The 13,243-nt window shown below is 47.2% G+C and overlaps 1 protein-coding gene across 1 annotated transcript in view; it reads right to left on the minus strand.

The window, feature by feature from the left end:
* Positions 1-12,781, minus strand: part of NPEPL1 (aminopeptidase-like 1) — a 35,439-nt gene extending 22,658 nt beyond the window's left edge. Inside the window, exons 1-3 of the mRNA XM_015422451.1 lie at positions 12,602-12,781; positions 3,616-3,801; positions 2,864-3,034 (exon numbers count right to left, since the gene is read on the minus strand). Coding sequence (XP_015277937.1) covers positions 2,864-3,034; positions 3,616-3,801; positions 12,602-12,751 — 507 coding nt within the window. The 5' untranslated portion in view covers positions 12,752-12,781. The remainder of the gene's footprint in view (positions 1-2,863; positions 3,035-3,615; positions 3,802-12,601) is intronic.
* Positions 12,782-13,243: the final 462 nt, after the last annotated feature.

Here is a 13,243-nt window from a genome sequence, read left to right on the forward strand (position 1 = left end):
AGGAATGCCATTTTTGGCAACCATCCCACTATACGTAGTGCTTGGACCAGTATGGAATATCATTAAATTAGCAAGATTGGAAAGAGGAGACGACAGTTTGAAATCTCTTCTTGATCCTTGCAACTTTTCGGGTGGGGAGGAGGGTCCTTTGGCAAGTTGTTCACTTTCATTCAGACTGGAGTGATTATCAAAATGAAACTAGGTAAGAATGTTGGAACATAAGAACATAAGAGATGCCAATGTTGGATCAGGCCAAAAGCCCATCCAGTCCAACACTCTGTGTCACACAGTGGCCAGCAATACCAGTGCCATCAGGAGGTCCACCAGTGGGGCCAGGACATTAGAAGCCCTCCCACTGTTATGCCTCACACGCTATGCCAGAAAATAAATCTAAGCAAATGTATGTATTTGCATTGATCTGTATGCTGCTTTTCTCCCCAGTTGGGATTCAAAATGGCCAATAAAGGAGACGGTGCAATCAAATGCAATCTCCTAGCATGTATTTGCTCACTTGGATACAGACCAGGATTTCTGCAGAAGCAAGGATTTTCTAGAAAGAGGACTGTGGAACTTCCATCAACTTGCTACGTTGAAATAACTTTGGGTCTAACCCTACGTGAGGAATTCTGTAATATATGAGGGGTTTCCTGGTGCATTCAACTTGCACTAACTGATGAAAAGATTCTGAGACGTCTAAGCTATTACACAGAAGTACTGACGGACATGGTAAGTGACGTTAACAAACTTTTTTGTGTCTGACTACTTAAATACTGAGAGCAAAACACTGTCTTAGAGTTAAGTACCAGCTTATTTACTGTCTTAGAGTTAAGTACAAGTGATCACTGTTCTCTTTCAGCTCTGTGTGAGTCACACAGTGTAATCCACCTTCACAATCAATGAGAAAGGAGGACTATAAAGAAGTCTGAGGGTGGGTGGGGTGTCTTTAGGGCTGGGGGGGGGGGTTGTTTGTTTTTTAAGCTTTCAGCATGTCAAATAAATTTAGACTTGTGGGTCGTACCAAAAAGGTTGGGAACCACTGCAACTGGACTGTATTCCCCCTATGATTAAAACGCCAAGATATTTTATTTTGCTGACAATACCAAGGTATAGAAGGGCATTTATGTTAACACAGTTGAATGTGCTGCCACCTGCAGTTTTAATGAGAAGATACCAAGGTATACCATTTCCTGACAGATTGTGTACCTGCAGTTCAGATTGAATATACTGACCATATAGTATTAAGGTAAAGGTAAAGGTTCCCTTGCTCAAAAGCCAGTCAAATCCGACTCTAGGGTTGCGGTGCTCATCTCCGTTTCAAAGCCGAAGAGCCAGCGCTGTCCGAAGACATTTCTGTGGTCATATGGCCGCCATGACTAAACACCAAGGTGCACGGAACGCTGTTACCTTCCCACTGTAGTGGTACCTATTTGTCTACTTGCAATTTCTTGCTTTCGAACTGCTAGGTTGGCAGGAGCTGGAACTAGAGACGGGAACTCACTCCATCATGTGGCACACTTGGGTCTCAAACTGCTGAACTACCGACCTTCCACAGTCTGCAGTTCAGCATCTTAACCACTTGAGCCACCGCAGCTCCTTATAGTATTAGACTGTCCTGTATTTTCAGGTTTAAGATCAGACTTAATTCTCCCATTACTTAGAGCTGGCTTTGATTCCCTGGATTAGAAACTTTCTTGGTTATTAAGAGGTGTAGAAAACCAAGTTACTGAAATATCTGGCAGCAGTTATAGTGCAGCATATTTAAAGAGCCACCTGCCCAGTTTGTTTTACCTGATTGTGTACTCCGGTTCATGACAATGATCAAAGTAACAATAATTGAAAATAAATCTCCCATCATCACACAAAAATGGAGAACTTTCAGAATAATGTCCAAGTGGTACAAAACTCCACAATAAATAGCAAAAAAGTAGGCAATTACATACACTGCTGGTATGAATGCCATGTAGTAGCATCCTTTTGGGACAAAGTATTAGAGGAAATAAGGAACATAACTGAACACAAAACAGACAAAACTTCGGAAGCATTACTTCTAAATCTCAGAGCGGAGAACGCTCTATCTATTACACGAAGGAAAAGAAACACCTTGTTACTATTTGCAGCCAAAACTACAATAGTATCCACATGGAAATCCAAAAGTAAACTGAACGTAAACCTCTGTTATAAAAAACTATGGTACCTATACGCAATGGAAAAAATCTCAGACATTCTGATACAAAATAAATCTAAAGGTGAACACAACGATATTACATGTATATGGTCTCCCATTATTAGCACATCTATCTATTAAGGAAACAGTACCAGATGTAATAAACACTCTTCACCTTTGGTAATATTCACAAAGTGTATTATTGACATATTGTATGAAATGTAAGAAATGTAATGTCGATTAGACTATATAGATTAGACTATAGATACACGCCTATCCTGTATAATCTTGTTGTAAACAAAAAATGAATAAACTTTATTTGGGGGGGAAAGGAACAATAACTGGATTGGATCAGATTAGATACATGTGTGCAGGAATATAAAACACTTTTGAGTCCCCAATGTGGGAGAAAGCAGAAGAAAAATATCTGAATCAATTAAATGATAAGAACTGGACAATTATATACCAGCGCGAACAGAAGAAGAAAAAATAAGACATGCCTAGAAAATCCTTTAAATCCGTCCCAATGTAAAACAACCATTCACACCCAACTCAAATTACTTTAACAGCGCAATCATAAGCGCAGTTATGGCCTTCTAAACCTACTGACTTCAGTAGGCTTGGAAAGGCATAGCTCTGCTTAGTGCTGAACTATAAAGCACTTGCCACAAGTGGATGGAGAGAACTCCTTTTACTTACTTTAAGTGTCTCCACCTCCACTGGGCCATTGTTTTGGCCAACCAGGAAAAACTCCACAGTTACGGTTTTCTTCTCCGTACGTCTTGATGCGCTGGAACGATGGGTGAACAGTGGGAATGCCCTCGCTATTGCACAAGCCGAGGCAAAGACTTCCGCACGCTCACAGACCATCTGAAATGGCAGCAGAAAGCCAAGAGTATTAACAGATGCCTGGGGAGAGGAATAAAGCCGCGTTTCTTACACTACCAAATTAATAAAGAAAACTTCTTCTTGGAGGGAGGTTTCTAGCTCTTGGGTTTGTATGAAGCTAGACTTGAAGTCAATACGAATCAGATCTCCCCTCAGGGGTTATTTACTTGATTTGAGAGCCAGCTTTACCTTATATATCTAAGTTTGAGTCCAGTGGCAGCTTTAAGACCAACAAAGTTTAATTCTGGGTATAGGTTTTCGTGTGCAGGCACACTTCCTCAGATATGTGCACACAAAAAGCTCATATCCAGAATAAAACTTGGTGGTTCTGAAAGGTGCCACTGGACTCAAACTTTGTTCTATTGCTTAGACCAACATGGTTACTCACTGGGATTCACCTCATATATCTAAGTTATCCACACATCACATTTATCTTATTAAATACTTTACTTTCTTTTAAACAAACTTTTGCTGTTCATCTCCATCTGTGCCTTGTCTGGCAAGCACCAAACCCCACGAAGCCTCTTTATGTTTTTAGAGGACATTTTCCAAGCAGTTCTTACCAGAATGCACCTGTTCACTCCTCCCGGGAGACAGTTGCGAATGAGCCGTGTGAGAAACTGGGCAGCCGATGGGCTGTTATGCCTGCTGACCCGGGAAGGCAAAGCTGCTACAGTGGCGTAGTTCAGGTAGAGGGGGCAGCTGTCGGTCGGGTTGGGGTTCAGGGTGCTCAATGCGGCCTGCCATGTCTGAGAACAGGAAAGAGAGGAAAAGGTTAAAAAAAGAACTCCCAACAGAATGGGAAATACAGCATTTTGGGGTGTTTCTAGGTATGGCACTGTTGTTGTTACCTGGCAGCGTGGGGACTGCAGCAATGCCATTCCTACACCTGCACTGCTTGGATACAAAGAGAAACCTTGGACCAGAGAGGGAGAGGCCCATCCTTGAAAAACCTGCAATAGTGATAGCATGGGAAGACACTGCAAGGTATGGCCACCGGCAGGGGATGGGGGGGTATGCTTGCCAAATCTAGGTTGGGGAACTCGTGGAGATTTGGGGATGAAACCTGGGGAGGTGAAGAACCTCAGTGGGGTACAACGCCACAGAGTCCACCCTCCAAAGCATCCATTTTCTCCAGGGGAACTGATCTCTGTAGTCTGGAGATGAGCTGTAATTCCAGGGGATCTCCAGGTCCCACCTGGAGGCTGGCATCCTTACCTGTCAATGTCACTCGCCTTGAAAACCCTATGGGGTCACCATAAGTCAACTGTAACTTGACTGTGGGGGAAAAATCATTGAACCACAGCCCCTCGCCAACTGAAGTACCCTTTGAAGAGTTGGGCTTGTCTGCGGTTCCCTGTTCAGACGGGGCGTTTCAGCCTGCATAAACTGCACCGGTTCCAACCAGTGCAGTTTATGCCGGCTGAAACGCGATCACACTTACCTCCTGTCTGCGGAGCTCATCGCTGTATGCCCTTAAACTAAGGACGTTTTCTTTCTTTTTCTTTTTTTAAACAAACGCCAGGGCGAAGCTTCGCCCAAGCGCATATTGCCGACCTAACAAAAAAAAAAATGGTGAGCGAAAATCGGAAGCCTTGGGCTTCCGAACGGAAGTGGCTCTACAACGGTGGAGAGCGATCAGACAGGGGGTAAAGTGGTTACAACCGTTGCACTCAGGATACCACCACTTAGGGACCTAGTGGCAGAATACAATGGTTTAAAGCTCTTTGCAACGGCTAGGGACGGAAGGTAGATGTTCTACGTGTGACCATTGGTAAGTACACCGATTCCAACTGGCACCTATACCGTTGTAAATGCCCCGTCTGAACGCACCCATCGAGTGGTCAGCCCATGTTTGTTTAGGTAGAACGTGGGAAATGACTGCTGGGATGGATTTACACTGTGACTGTCCCAGACTGAGGACAGCAGCAGCAACAGGATGCTACCGAGACCCAGCACACTCATCCCATCTCCACAACTGACTGGCTGGACAGAATTCCTGTGGCTTGAGAAGCTGTGACTTTAAAAAAATACAGCCTAATGTTCCACAGGGACTGCTTAGCTATGAGGAAATATGTTCTCCAATCGGCTGCACTGATCTCCTGGCCTCCTCCCTAGTCCTGTAAAATGAGCAAATTGTGTATGATATTTAAAAAGGTAAAGGTTCCCTTGCTCGAAAGCCAGTCGAATTCGACTCTAGGGTTCCGGTGCTCATCTCCGTTTCAAAGCCGAAGAGCCAGCGCTGTCCAAAGACGTTTCCGTGGTCATGTGGCCGGCATGACTAAACACCGAGGCACACGGAACGCTGTTACCTTCCCACTGAAGCGGTACCTGTTTATCTACTTGCACTTTCGAACTGCTAGGTTGGCAGGAGCTGGAACTAGAGATGGGAGCTCACTCCATCATGCGGCAACTCGGGTCTCGAACTGCTGAACTACCAACCTTCCACAGCCTGCAGTTCAGCGTCTTAACCACTTGAGCCACCGCAGCTCATTAAATCCAGTCACAAAATGGCCCCCTCTTTTGGGGCCAAAGCCACTTCCATTCTAATAGCTTCAGCAGTGATGCACTCTAATATATTACTGTAAGGTGGCTGAGGGACCACTGGGGTGGGTGGAAACAGCTCAGTTTCACAAGGCTATAGCTGGAACAGCAAAGAACCTGAGAGGTTGTTCACATTACCAGAAGCAACCCCCCCCCCCCCGGTGACTCTCCGTAGGTATCAACTGACTGAGCCTTCTGCTTTTACCATCACCTTTAAAAAATCTAATTTCAATTGTAATTTCTAGTATATTATTGATGTTGATTTTATGGTGTCCATCACACAAGAAAAAGCAGACAGGAACCTTGTGGCACCAGTGGTATTTTTTTATTTATATACTGCTGTTCTCTCCAACAGGGACCAAAAGTGGCTTAGATTGTTCTCCTCTTCTTCATTTTATCCTCACAACAGCCCTGTGAGGTAAGTGACTAGCCCAAGGTCACCCAGCAAGCTTCCATGGCAGATTAGGTTCCCCAGATCCTAATCTGACACTTTAACCAGCTGCTGGTGTGACCTTGAGTCAGTCATAAGTTCTTTCAGAACTGGAGGAGGAGGGAGATTGGATTTATACCCCGCCCTTCACTTGGAGTCTCAGAGTGGCTTACAAACTCCTTTCCCTTCCCCTCCCCACAACAGACACCCTGTGAGGTGGGTGGGGCTGAGGGAACTCTGACACAAACTGCTCTTTTTCAAGGACAGCTGTGCCAGAGCTTGTGACTGACCCAAGGTCACATCAGCAGGTGCAAGTGGAGGAGTGGGGAATCAAACCCGGTTCTCCCAGATTAGAGTCCGCACACTTAACCACTACACCAAACTGGCTCTCTCAAGGGCAGTCTGTTCTCTCAAGGGCAGTCCTTGAGAGAGCTCTCTCAGCCCCACCTACCTCACAGGGTGTCTGTTGTAGGAAGGGGAAGGGATTGTAAGCCTCTCAGACTTTTCTGGGTAGTGAAGGACAGGGTATAAATCTAATCTCTTCTTCTTCTTCTATACCACACTGGTTAGTGTTAGCAGCTAGGATGGTGGCCTAGGATCTGGGAGACTCAGGTTCAAATCCACACTGTGCCCAGGAATCTCACTGGGTGACCTTGGGCCAGTCACATACTCTCAGCCCGACCTACCTCACAGAGTTGTTGTGAGGATAAAATGGAGGAAGAGGAGAACAATATAAGCTTCTTTGGGTCCCCATTAGGGAGAAAAAAGGGGGTATAAATGAAGTTAGTAAATAAATAAATATGTTTCCCACTGTACAGATGGATCAACTTTAATTAAGATTTAGGAAGGGGTAACCGAAATACAGGAAGACATTCAGCGGCATGGTGTGATGTCAGCAATATGTGGAGGAGCTTTTGCCCAACTTTCCAAACTATTCCGGGAAGGTGGGGTTCTCAGAAGCTTGATCCTAGCCCCCTCTAACACAGTTTCATCCCATCCTTTCTCTAGGAAACTCAGGATGGTATACAGCAGGTCGAGAAAGAAGTACTTTTCTCCCTTTCTCACAATACAAGAACCTGTGGACACTCAATGAAATTGCTGAGCAGTCAGGTTAGAACAGGTAAAAGGGTTAGAACAGATAAAAGGAACAGATAAAAGGAGTCGGGTTAGAACAGATAAAAGGAAGTACTTCTTCATCCAAAGAGTGATTAACACATGGAATTCACTGCCACAGAAGGTGGTGGCAGCTACAAGCATAGACGGCTTCAAGAGGGAATTGGATAAACATATGGAGCAGAGGTCCATCAGTGGCTATTAGCCACAAGGTATAGAAAGGGACTCTCAGTCTGGGGCAAGGGATGCTCTGTATTCTTGGTGCTTGGGGGGGGAGGGAACAACAGTGGGAGGGCTTCTAGTGTCCTGGCCCCACTGCTGGACCTCCTGATGGCACCTGGTATTTTTGGCCACTGTGTGACAGAGTGTCGGACTGGAAGGGCCTCTTATACACAGGCCTCTCTTCCCAGCTTTATCCTCCAAACTAGCCTGTAAAGTGAATTAGGCTGAGAGAGAATGACAGGCCCAAGGTCCTCCGAAGAACACCGTAGCAGAGTGGAGATCTGAACTCGGGTCTCACGGAACCAAACCCAGCGCATCCACTGTTACACCAAACTGGGTATCTCACAACCCCAGATGAGAGGAAGGGGGCCACCTCTGACCCCAGACAAGTTCCTTGACATCTCCCAGCACAGCAGGAAAAAGGGCAACTTCTCCTTCACCCTCCTTTGGTAACTGCGGCACGGCACAACTGCCTGGCACAGCTGGAGAAGGGGGCAAAACACAGCTAAGAAGCCAACTGACAGAAGGAGCCGCAGCTGCCTCCTCTCCCTCTGCATCATGTACCATGCAAGATGTGGCAATCCTAAACAATCCCTGCCACTTCTTGCCTGGATTGCATCAGAATTTTTTGCCTGAAGAATAATGTGCAAATAGAACTGCTAAGATGTGCAGAAAGGCCCAATACAAATCCACTTAAAAAGAACAAATGATGCTATGCGTCATGCACGACAAGGGTGCCAACTTGTCCGATTGCGTGGAATACTTTTCAGTTTATTCAGTCTGAGGATGTAGACAGGAAGTTTGAGGCTTGAGAGCCAGTTGGGTGTAGTGGTTAGGAGCACGGACTCTGATCTGGGAGAACCGGGTTTGATTCCCCACTCCTCCACATGCAGCTGCTGGTGTGACCTTGGGTCAGTTACAAGTCCTTTCAGAGCTGTCCTCTCACGAGCAGTTTTCAAAAGAGCTCTCTCAGCCCCACCTACCTCACAGGGTGTCTGTTGTGGGGAGGGGAAGGGAAAGGAGATTGTAAGACACTCTGAAACTCCTTCAGGTAGTGAAGGGCAGGGTATAAATCCAATCTCTTCCTCTTCTTCTTCCACCACCCGCTTGTACTACCCTCGCCCTAACAGGTTACTTAAATCTTTTACGCTGGGGGGGCTGACTGACTGGGTTCAAGTAGTTAATGCTTATATAAGACAGCGAAGAAGAAGAAGATAGAGAAGAGAGAGAAGAAGAAGAGATTGGATTTATACCCCGCCCTTCACTTGGAGTCTCAGAGCAGCTTACAAACTCCTTTCCCTTCCCTTCCCCACAACAGACACCCTGTGAGGTGGGTGGGGCTGAGAGAACTCTGACACAAACTGCTCTTTTTCAAGGACATCTGTGCCAGAGCTTGTGACTGACCCAAGGTCACATCAGCAGGTGCAAGTGGAGGAGTGGGGAATCAAACCCAGCTCTCCCAGATTAGAGTCCACGCACTTAACCACTACACCAAACTGGAAATGTTCAGCCTTGAAGCAGGTTGTGATCCATGTTCCCTCTAAGCTGAGTCAGTGTGAGCTAGCTCACAGTTTTTTAGCCTCCGGCTCACACATTTTTGTCTTCGCTCCGGAAGGATGGCTCCAGAACAAATTAATTTATGCAGTAGCCAAATTGCTCGCTCACAACTTTAATGCCAGTTGCTCATAAAGTGTTTTTGCTCACAAGACTCCACAGCTTATAGGGAGCATTGGCTGTGATGCATCCACTTCTAAAGAAACCTATGCTTGACTAGGGAGATCTCAATAATTATCAACCAGTCTCAAATGTTCAGTTCTTAGGTGACTGAACGTGTGGTGGCTGGACAACTCCTAGCCTTCCCAGATGAGCCAAATTGTTTAGATCCCTTCCAATCTAGTTTCAGGCTTGGACAGAAACAACCCTGGTTGCCCTAGTGCAGGGGTGGTCAAACTGTGGCTCTTTCACACATATTGTGCGGCTCTTGGCAAGGGCAGCTGGGGAAGTAAAGGGGAGGCATACTTTTTCTCCCTCCCTCCCATCTATTTGCTTTGTTTCTCTCTCTCTTTCTGTTTCTTTGCACCTCTTTCATTCTTTCTTTCCATCTCTCTCTTTTTCTCTTCCTTAGATAAATCAATATCATTAGCAAATACATAGTATTATCAAAATCTATTTTTACCCCTTTTGTTTTCACTTTTGGCAATCTCATTTAATGTTAATCAAAAGCAAATGTGCGTATTTTAAAAAATAAAAACGTGAGTGTGATATTTGTTTCTGTCTTGCGGCTCTCAGATATCTGACGTTTATTCCGTGTGGCTCTTCCGTTGAGCAAGTCTGACCACCCCTGCCCCGATGGATGACTTGCGTTGGGAAATGGACAGAAGGAGTGTCCCTCTGTTGATTCTGCTGGATAGGGTTGCCAGCTCCAGGCTGGGAAATACCTGGAGATTTTGGGGGTGGAGCCGCAGGAGGGAGGGGTTTGGGTAAGGCAGGGGCTTTAATGGGGAGAAGAGGAGGAGGAGGGAGATTGGATTTATACCCCGCCCTTCACTTGGAGTCTCAGAACGGCTTACAAACTCAGGCTTACTGTTGGATAAGCAGACGGCACCTGTGGGCGAGAATGCCTTTTTCCAGCTTCAACTGGACAGAAAAGATCTGCTCACTGTAGCACGTGCCCTGGTCACATCCAGATTAGATTACTGCAATGTCCTTTACATGGGGCTGCCCTTGAAAAATGTTTGGAAGCTTCAACTGGTACAGAATGCTGCAGCCAGACTAATGACTGGAGTTAGGTTGTAGGGACCAATATCACTCCCGTCTTGGGCCACCTACACTGGCTCCCAGTTTGTTTCCTGGCACAATTCAAGGTGTTGGTCTTGACCTTCAAAGCCAGTCCAGGGCTCTTATCTGGCCCGCAAGCAACTGGCCATTACCTTTATTGCCAAATGACAGAGGCTGTGCATTGTGTCCCTGTCTATACTGTCCCAATGCTAACGAGTAATGGGCGGTGGAAGTGGGAGGGCGGGCATCAGGGAGAGACTGTAAGAGCGTTAATGTTTTAACCATGTTTGTATGTTGAGTAAAAAATAATATCGTTAATTGGGTTTGCCTGTGTCCTTTATAAAATGTATATCTCTGGTACCTGGCATTACATTTTACAGCACGCATGGCCCGGCCTGACAAAGTGTCCTTTATCTCAGATCTGGCCCTTTTAACAAATGAGTTCGACACCTCTGTATGGTTTGAGACCAACATCCCTGAAGACCGTTACGGTCACCTTTGGAGGCCCCCACCTTCTGAGATCAGACAGGCATCGAAGCTCTAGAACAACGGTTCACAAAGTGGGCCATACCGCCCCCTAGGGAGGGCTCTGGAACGATCCAGGTGGGCGGTAGGAGCCTTGGGTGCAATCAGCGGGCACTGAATAAAAATATGGGGGGCGGTGGAAGCATAAAGAAAGAAGAGTCCAGACCCTATCTCAAGCAGCCTTTTCCTGCCTTCTCCTGGGAGGTGGAGGTGGAGAGGGGTCCCCACAGCCAAACACAGCCATGCATTTGCAGCCTTGTAAAACTGGTGTTGCTGCTGGGCTATTGTGTGGTGGTTTTTAAAAAACAGCTTTGAAAGATCTGGTTTGTTGAGATATCTGTCCTGCTGACAAAGGAAACAACAACTTGTTTAAAATAACAAGTACCTTTATAATAATTATCTACGCACTTGCAATCTCAGAACACAGTTATTTCCTTTTATTTTATTTACTATATTTATATTCCGCCTTCCTCACTGAGACTCAGAACGGTGGAAGTCAATACAGTCAATATGATCCGACATCTAATAATAGGGTTACCACATTTTGAAGAGTGAAAAAGAGGACATAAGAACATAAGAGAACATAAGAGATGCCAATGTTGGATCAGGCCAAAGGCCCATCCAGTCCAACACTCTGTATTGCACAGTGGCCAGAAATACCAGTGCCATCAAGAGTGGGGCCAGGACATTAGAAGCCCTCCCACTGTTGACCCCCCAAGCACCAAGATGACACAGCATCACTTGCCCCAGAGTCCCTATCTATACCTTGTGGCTAATAGCCACCGATGGACCTCTGCTCCATATGCTTATCTAATTCCCTTTTGAAGCCGTCCATGCTTGTAGCTGCCAGCGGCAGTGAATTCCAAGTGTTAATCACTCTTTGGGTGAAGAAGTACTCCCTTTTATCCGTTCTAACCCGACCGCTCTGCAGTTTCATGGAGTGCCCACGAGTTCTTGTATTGTGAGAAAGGGAGAATAGTACCTTTTTCTCTACCTGCTCTTTCCCATGCATAATCTTATAAACCTCAATCATGTCACCCCTCAGTCGTCGTTTCTCCAAGCTAAAGAGCCCTAAGCGCCTTAACCTTTCCTCATAGGGAAATGACTGTTTCAAACAAGTGATCACTATGACGAATCTCATTTTAAACACCCCTACTATTTAAACGGTGAGGATTGCTACTGAGGAATATTCCTAACCTTCCACCCCCAAAAGAGGACATTTTCATCAGTCTTTTTTAAAAGAGCCCAAAATTGGATGGATCCCCCCCCCAGAGGTCATGTCCTCTAAAAAGAGAACATCTGGTAATCCTATCTAATAAGCAATGTACTAGGACTAAGACTGCGGTAAAAATTAATGAAGCAGCATCAGAATGCAGAACCCCTTCCCCAGATGATTTAAACCCCCTTCCACACACACACCCTGCAAACTACATCGAATCAGCTTCGACGGGGTGGGAGAATTTGGCCCCTATAAGATAAAGCGTTGCCCTTGGCCGCTGGATTTATGCCCCTAAGAGTAACAATGAGAGGAAACTGTGTTGCGGAACAGGAGAAAAAGGAAACGAAGAACGCAACCCTAAATGTAGAATTACTCCAGAGCAAGCCCACTGACTGAAACCGATCCCGGCAATCCTAGGCAGAGTTACGGCAACATCTGCTGATATCAACGGGTAACTCCACACAGGATTGCACTGTCAGCCAGCCAGGGCGGGCGGGCGCATGGTGCGCCCTGCTCCAGCCCAGGCCTGGGGAAAGAAGAAGAGATCGGGGCCCCGATGCAACGCGGATCCACCATCCGGAGCCTCTCAGCCGCCGGGGAGCTACAAAAGGAGGGCAGCGGGAGCTCTCTCGAGTGGCTGGCTAGCTGGCGGCGTCCCCATAGTTGCCCCTTCCTCCTCCTCCCCCAGGGCAGGCAGGCGCGGGGAGCCCAGCTTTACCTCCTCGGAGACCCTGGGCTGCAGCTTGCCTTGCAGCTGGCTCCAGTGCAGGCGGTGCAGGTTCTGCAGCTGGCCCAGCACGAGCACAGGGCGGCTTTGCGGGTCCGCCTCGCCGGCGCTGGCCTGGAACTCCAGCTGCACGTTCGCCATCTTCCAGCCAGCGGCAGTGGCAGGGGGCGGGCAACGTCCTCCGCGGCTCCTCCCAAGCAAGCGGCGCGCCTGCCTCCTGCGGCCGGGCCGGGAAGTGACGGCGCTGGGAGCGCGGAAAGGGAGGGCGGGAGAGCAGGGGGCGGCGGCTGGCGGCGGTGCAATGCACGGCTGGACCTGAAGCGGAGCCTCCATGGTCCGAGGCAGTGTACCCCGAAGTCTCACGTGGTGGCCTTTGCCAAGTTGCATGACGGGGTGGGGCGCATCTGGACGGTCACGGTTGGAGGCTAAGTGCTGGTGGGTGGTGTGGGAGTTTGTTCCGATCCGGCAGAACTTAAGAAAACAGACCGTGGTAGGGTTGCCAACAGACCTGGAGAACATGTCCTGTGTCCCCGTGTCTGTGTCTTAAGTGGCGTCAATTGTGGGTCGTGGCTTCCCTGATGGATTCGGTCCATCTCATGCTGGGAGATGGGAAGAGCCAGTTTGGTGTAGTGG

This window comes from Gekko japonicus, unplaced genomic scaffold (genome assembly GCF_001447785.1).
Source record: "Gekko japonicus isolate JY-2015 unplaced genomic scaffold, Gekko_japonicus_V1.1 scaffold1190, whole genome shotgun sequence".
Lineage (NCBI taxonomy): Eukaryota > Metazoa > Chordata > Lepidosauria > Squamata > Gekkonidae > Gekko > Gekko japonicus.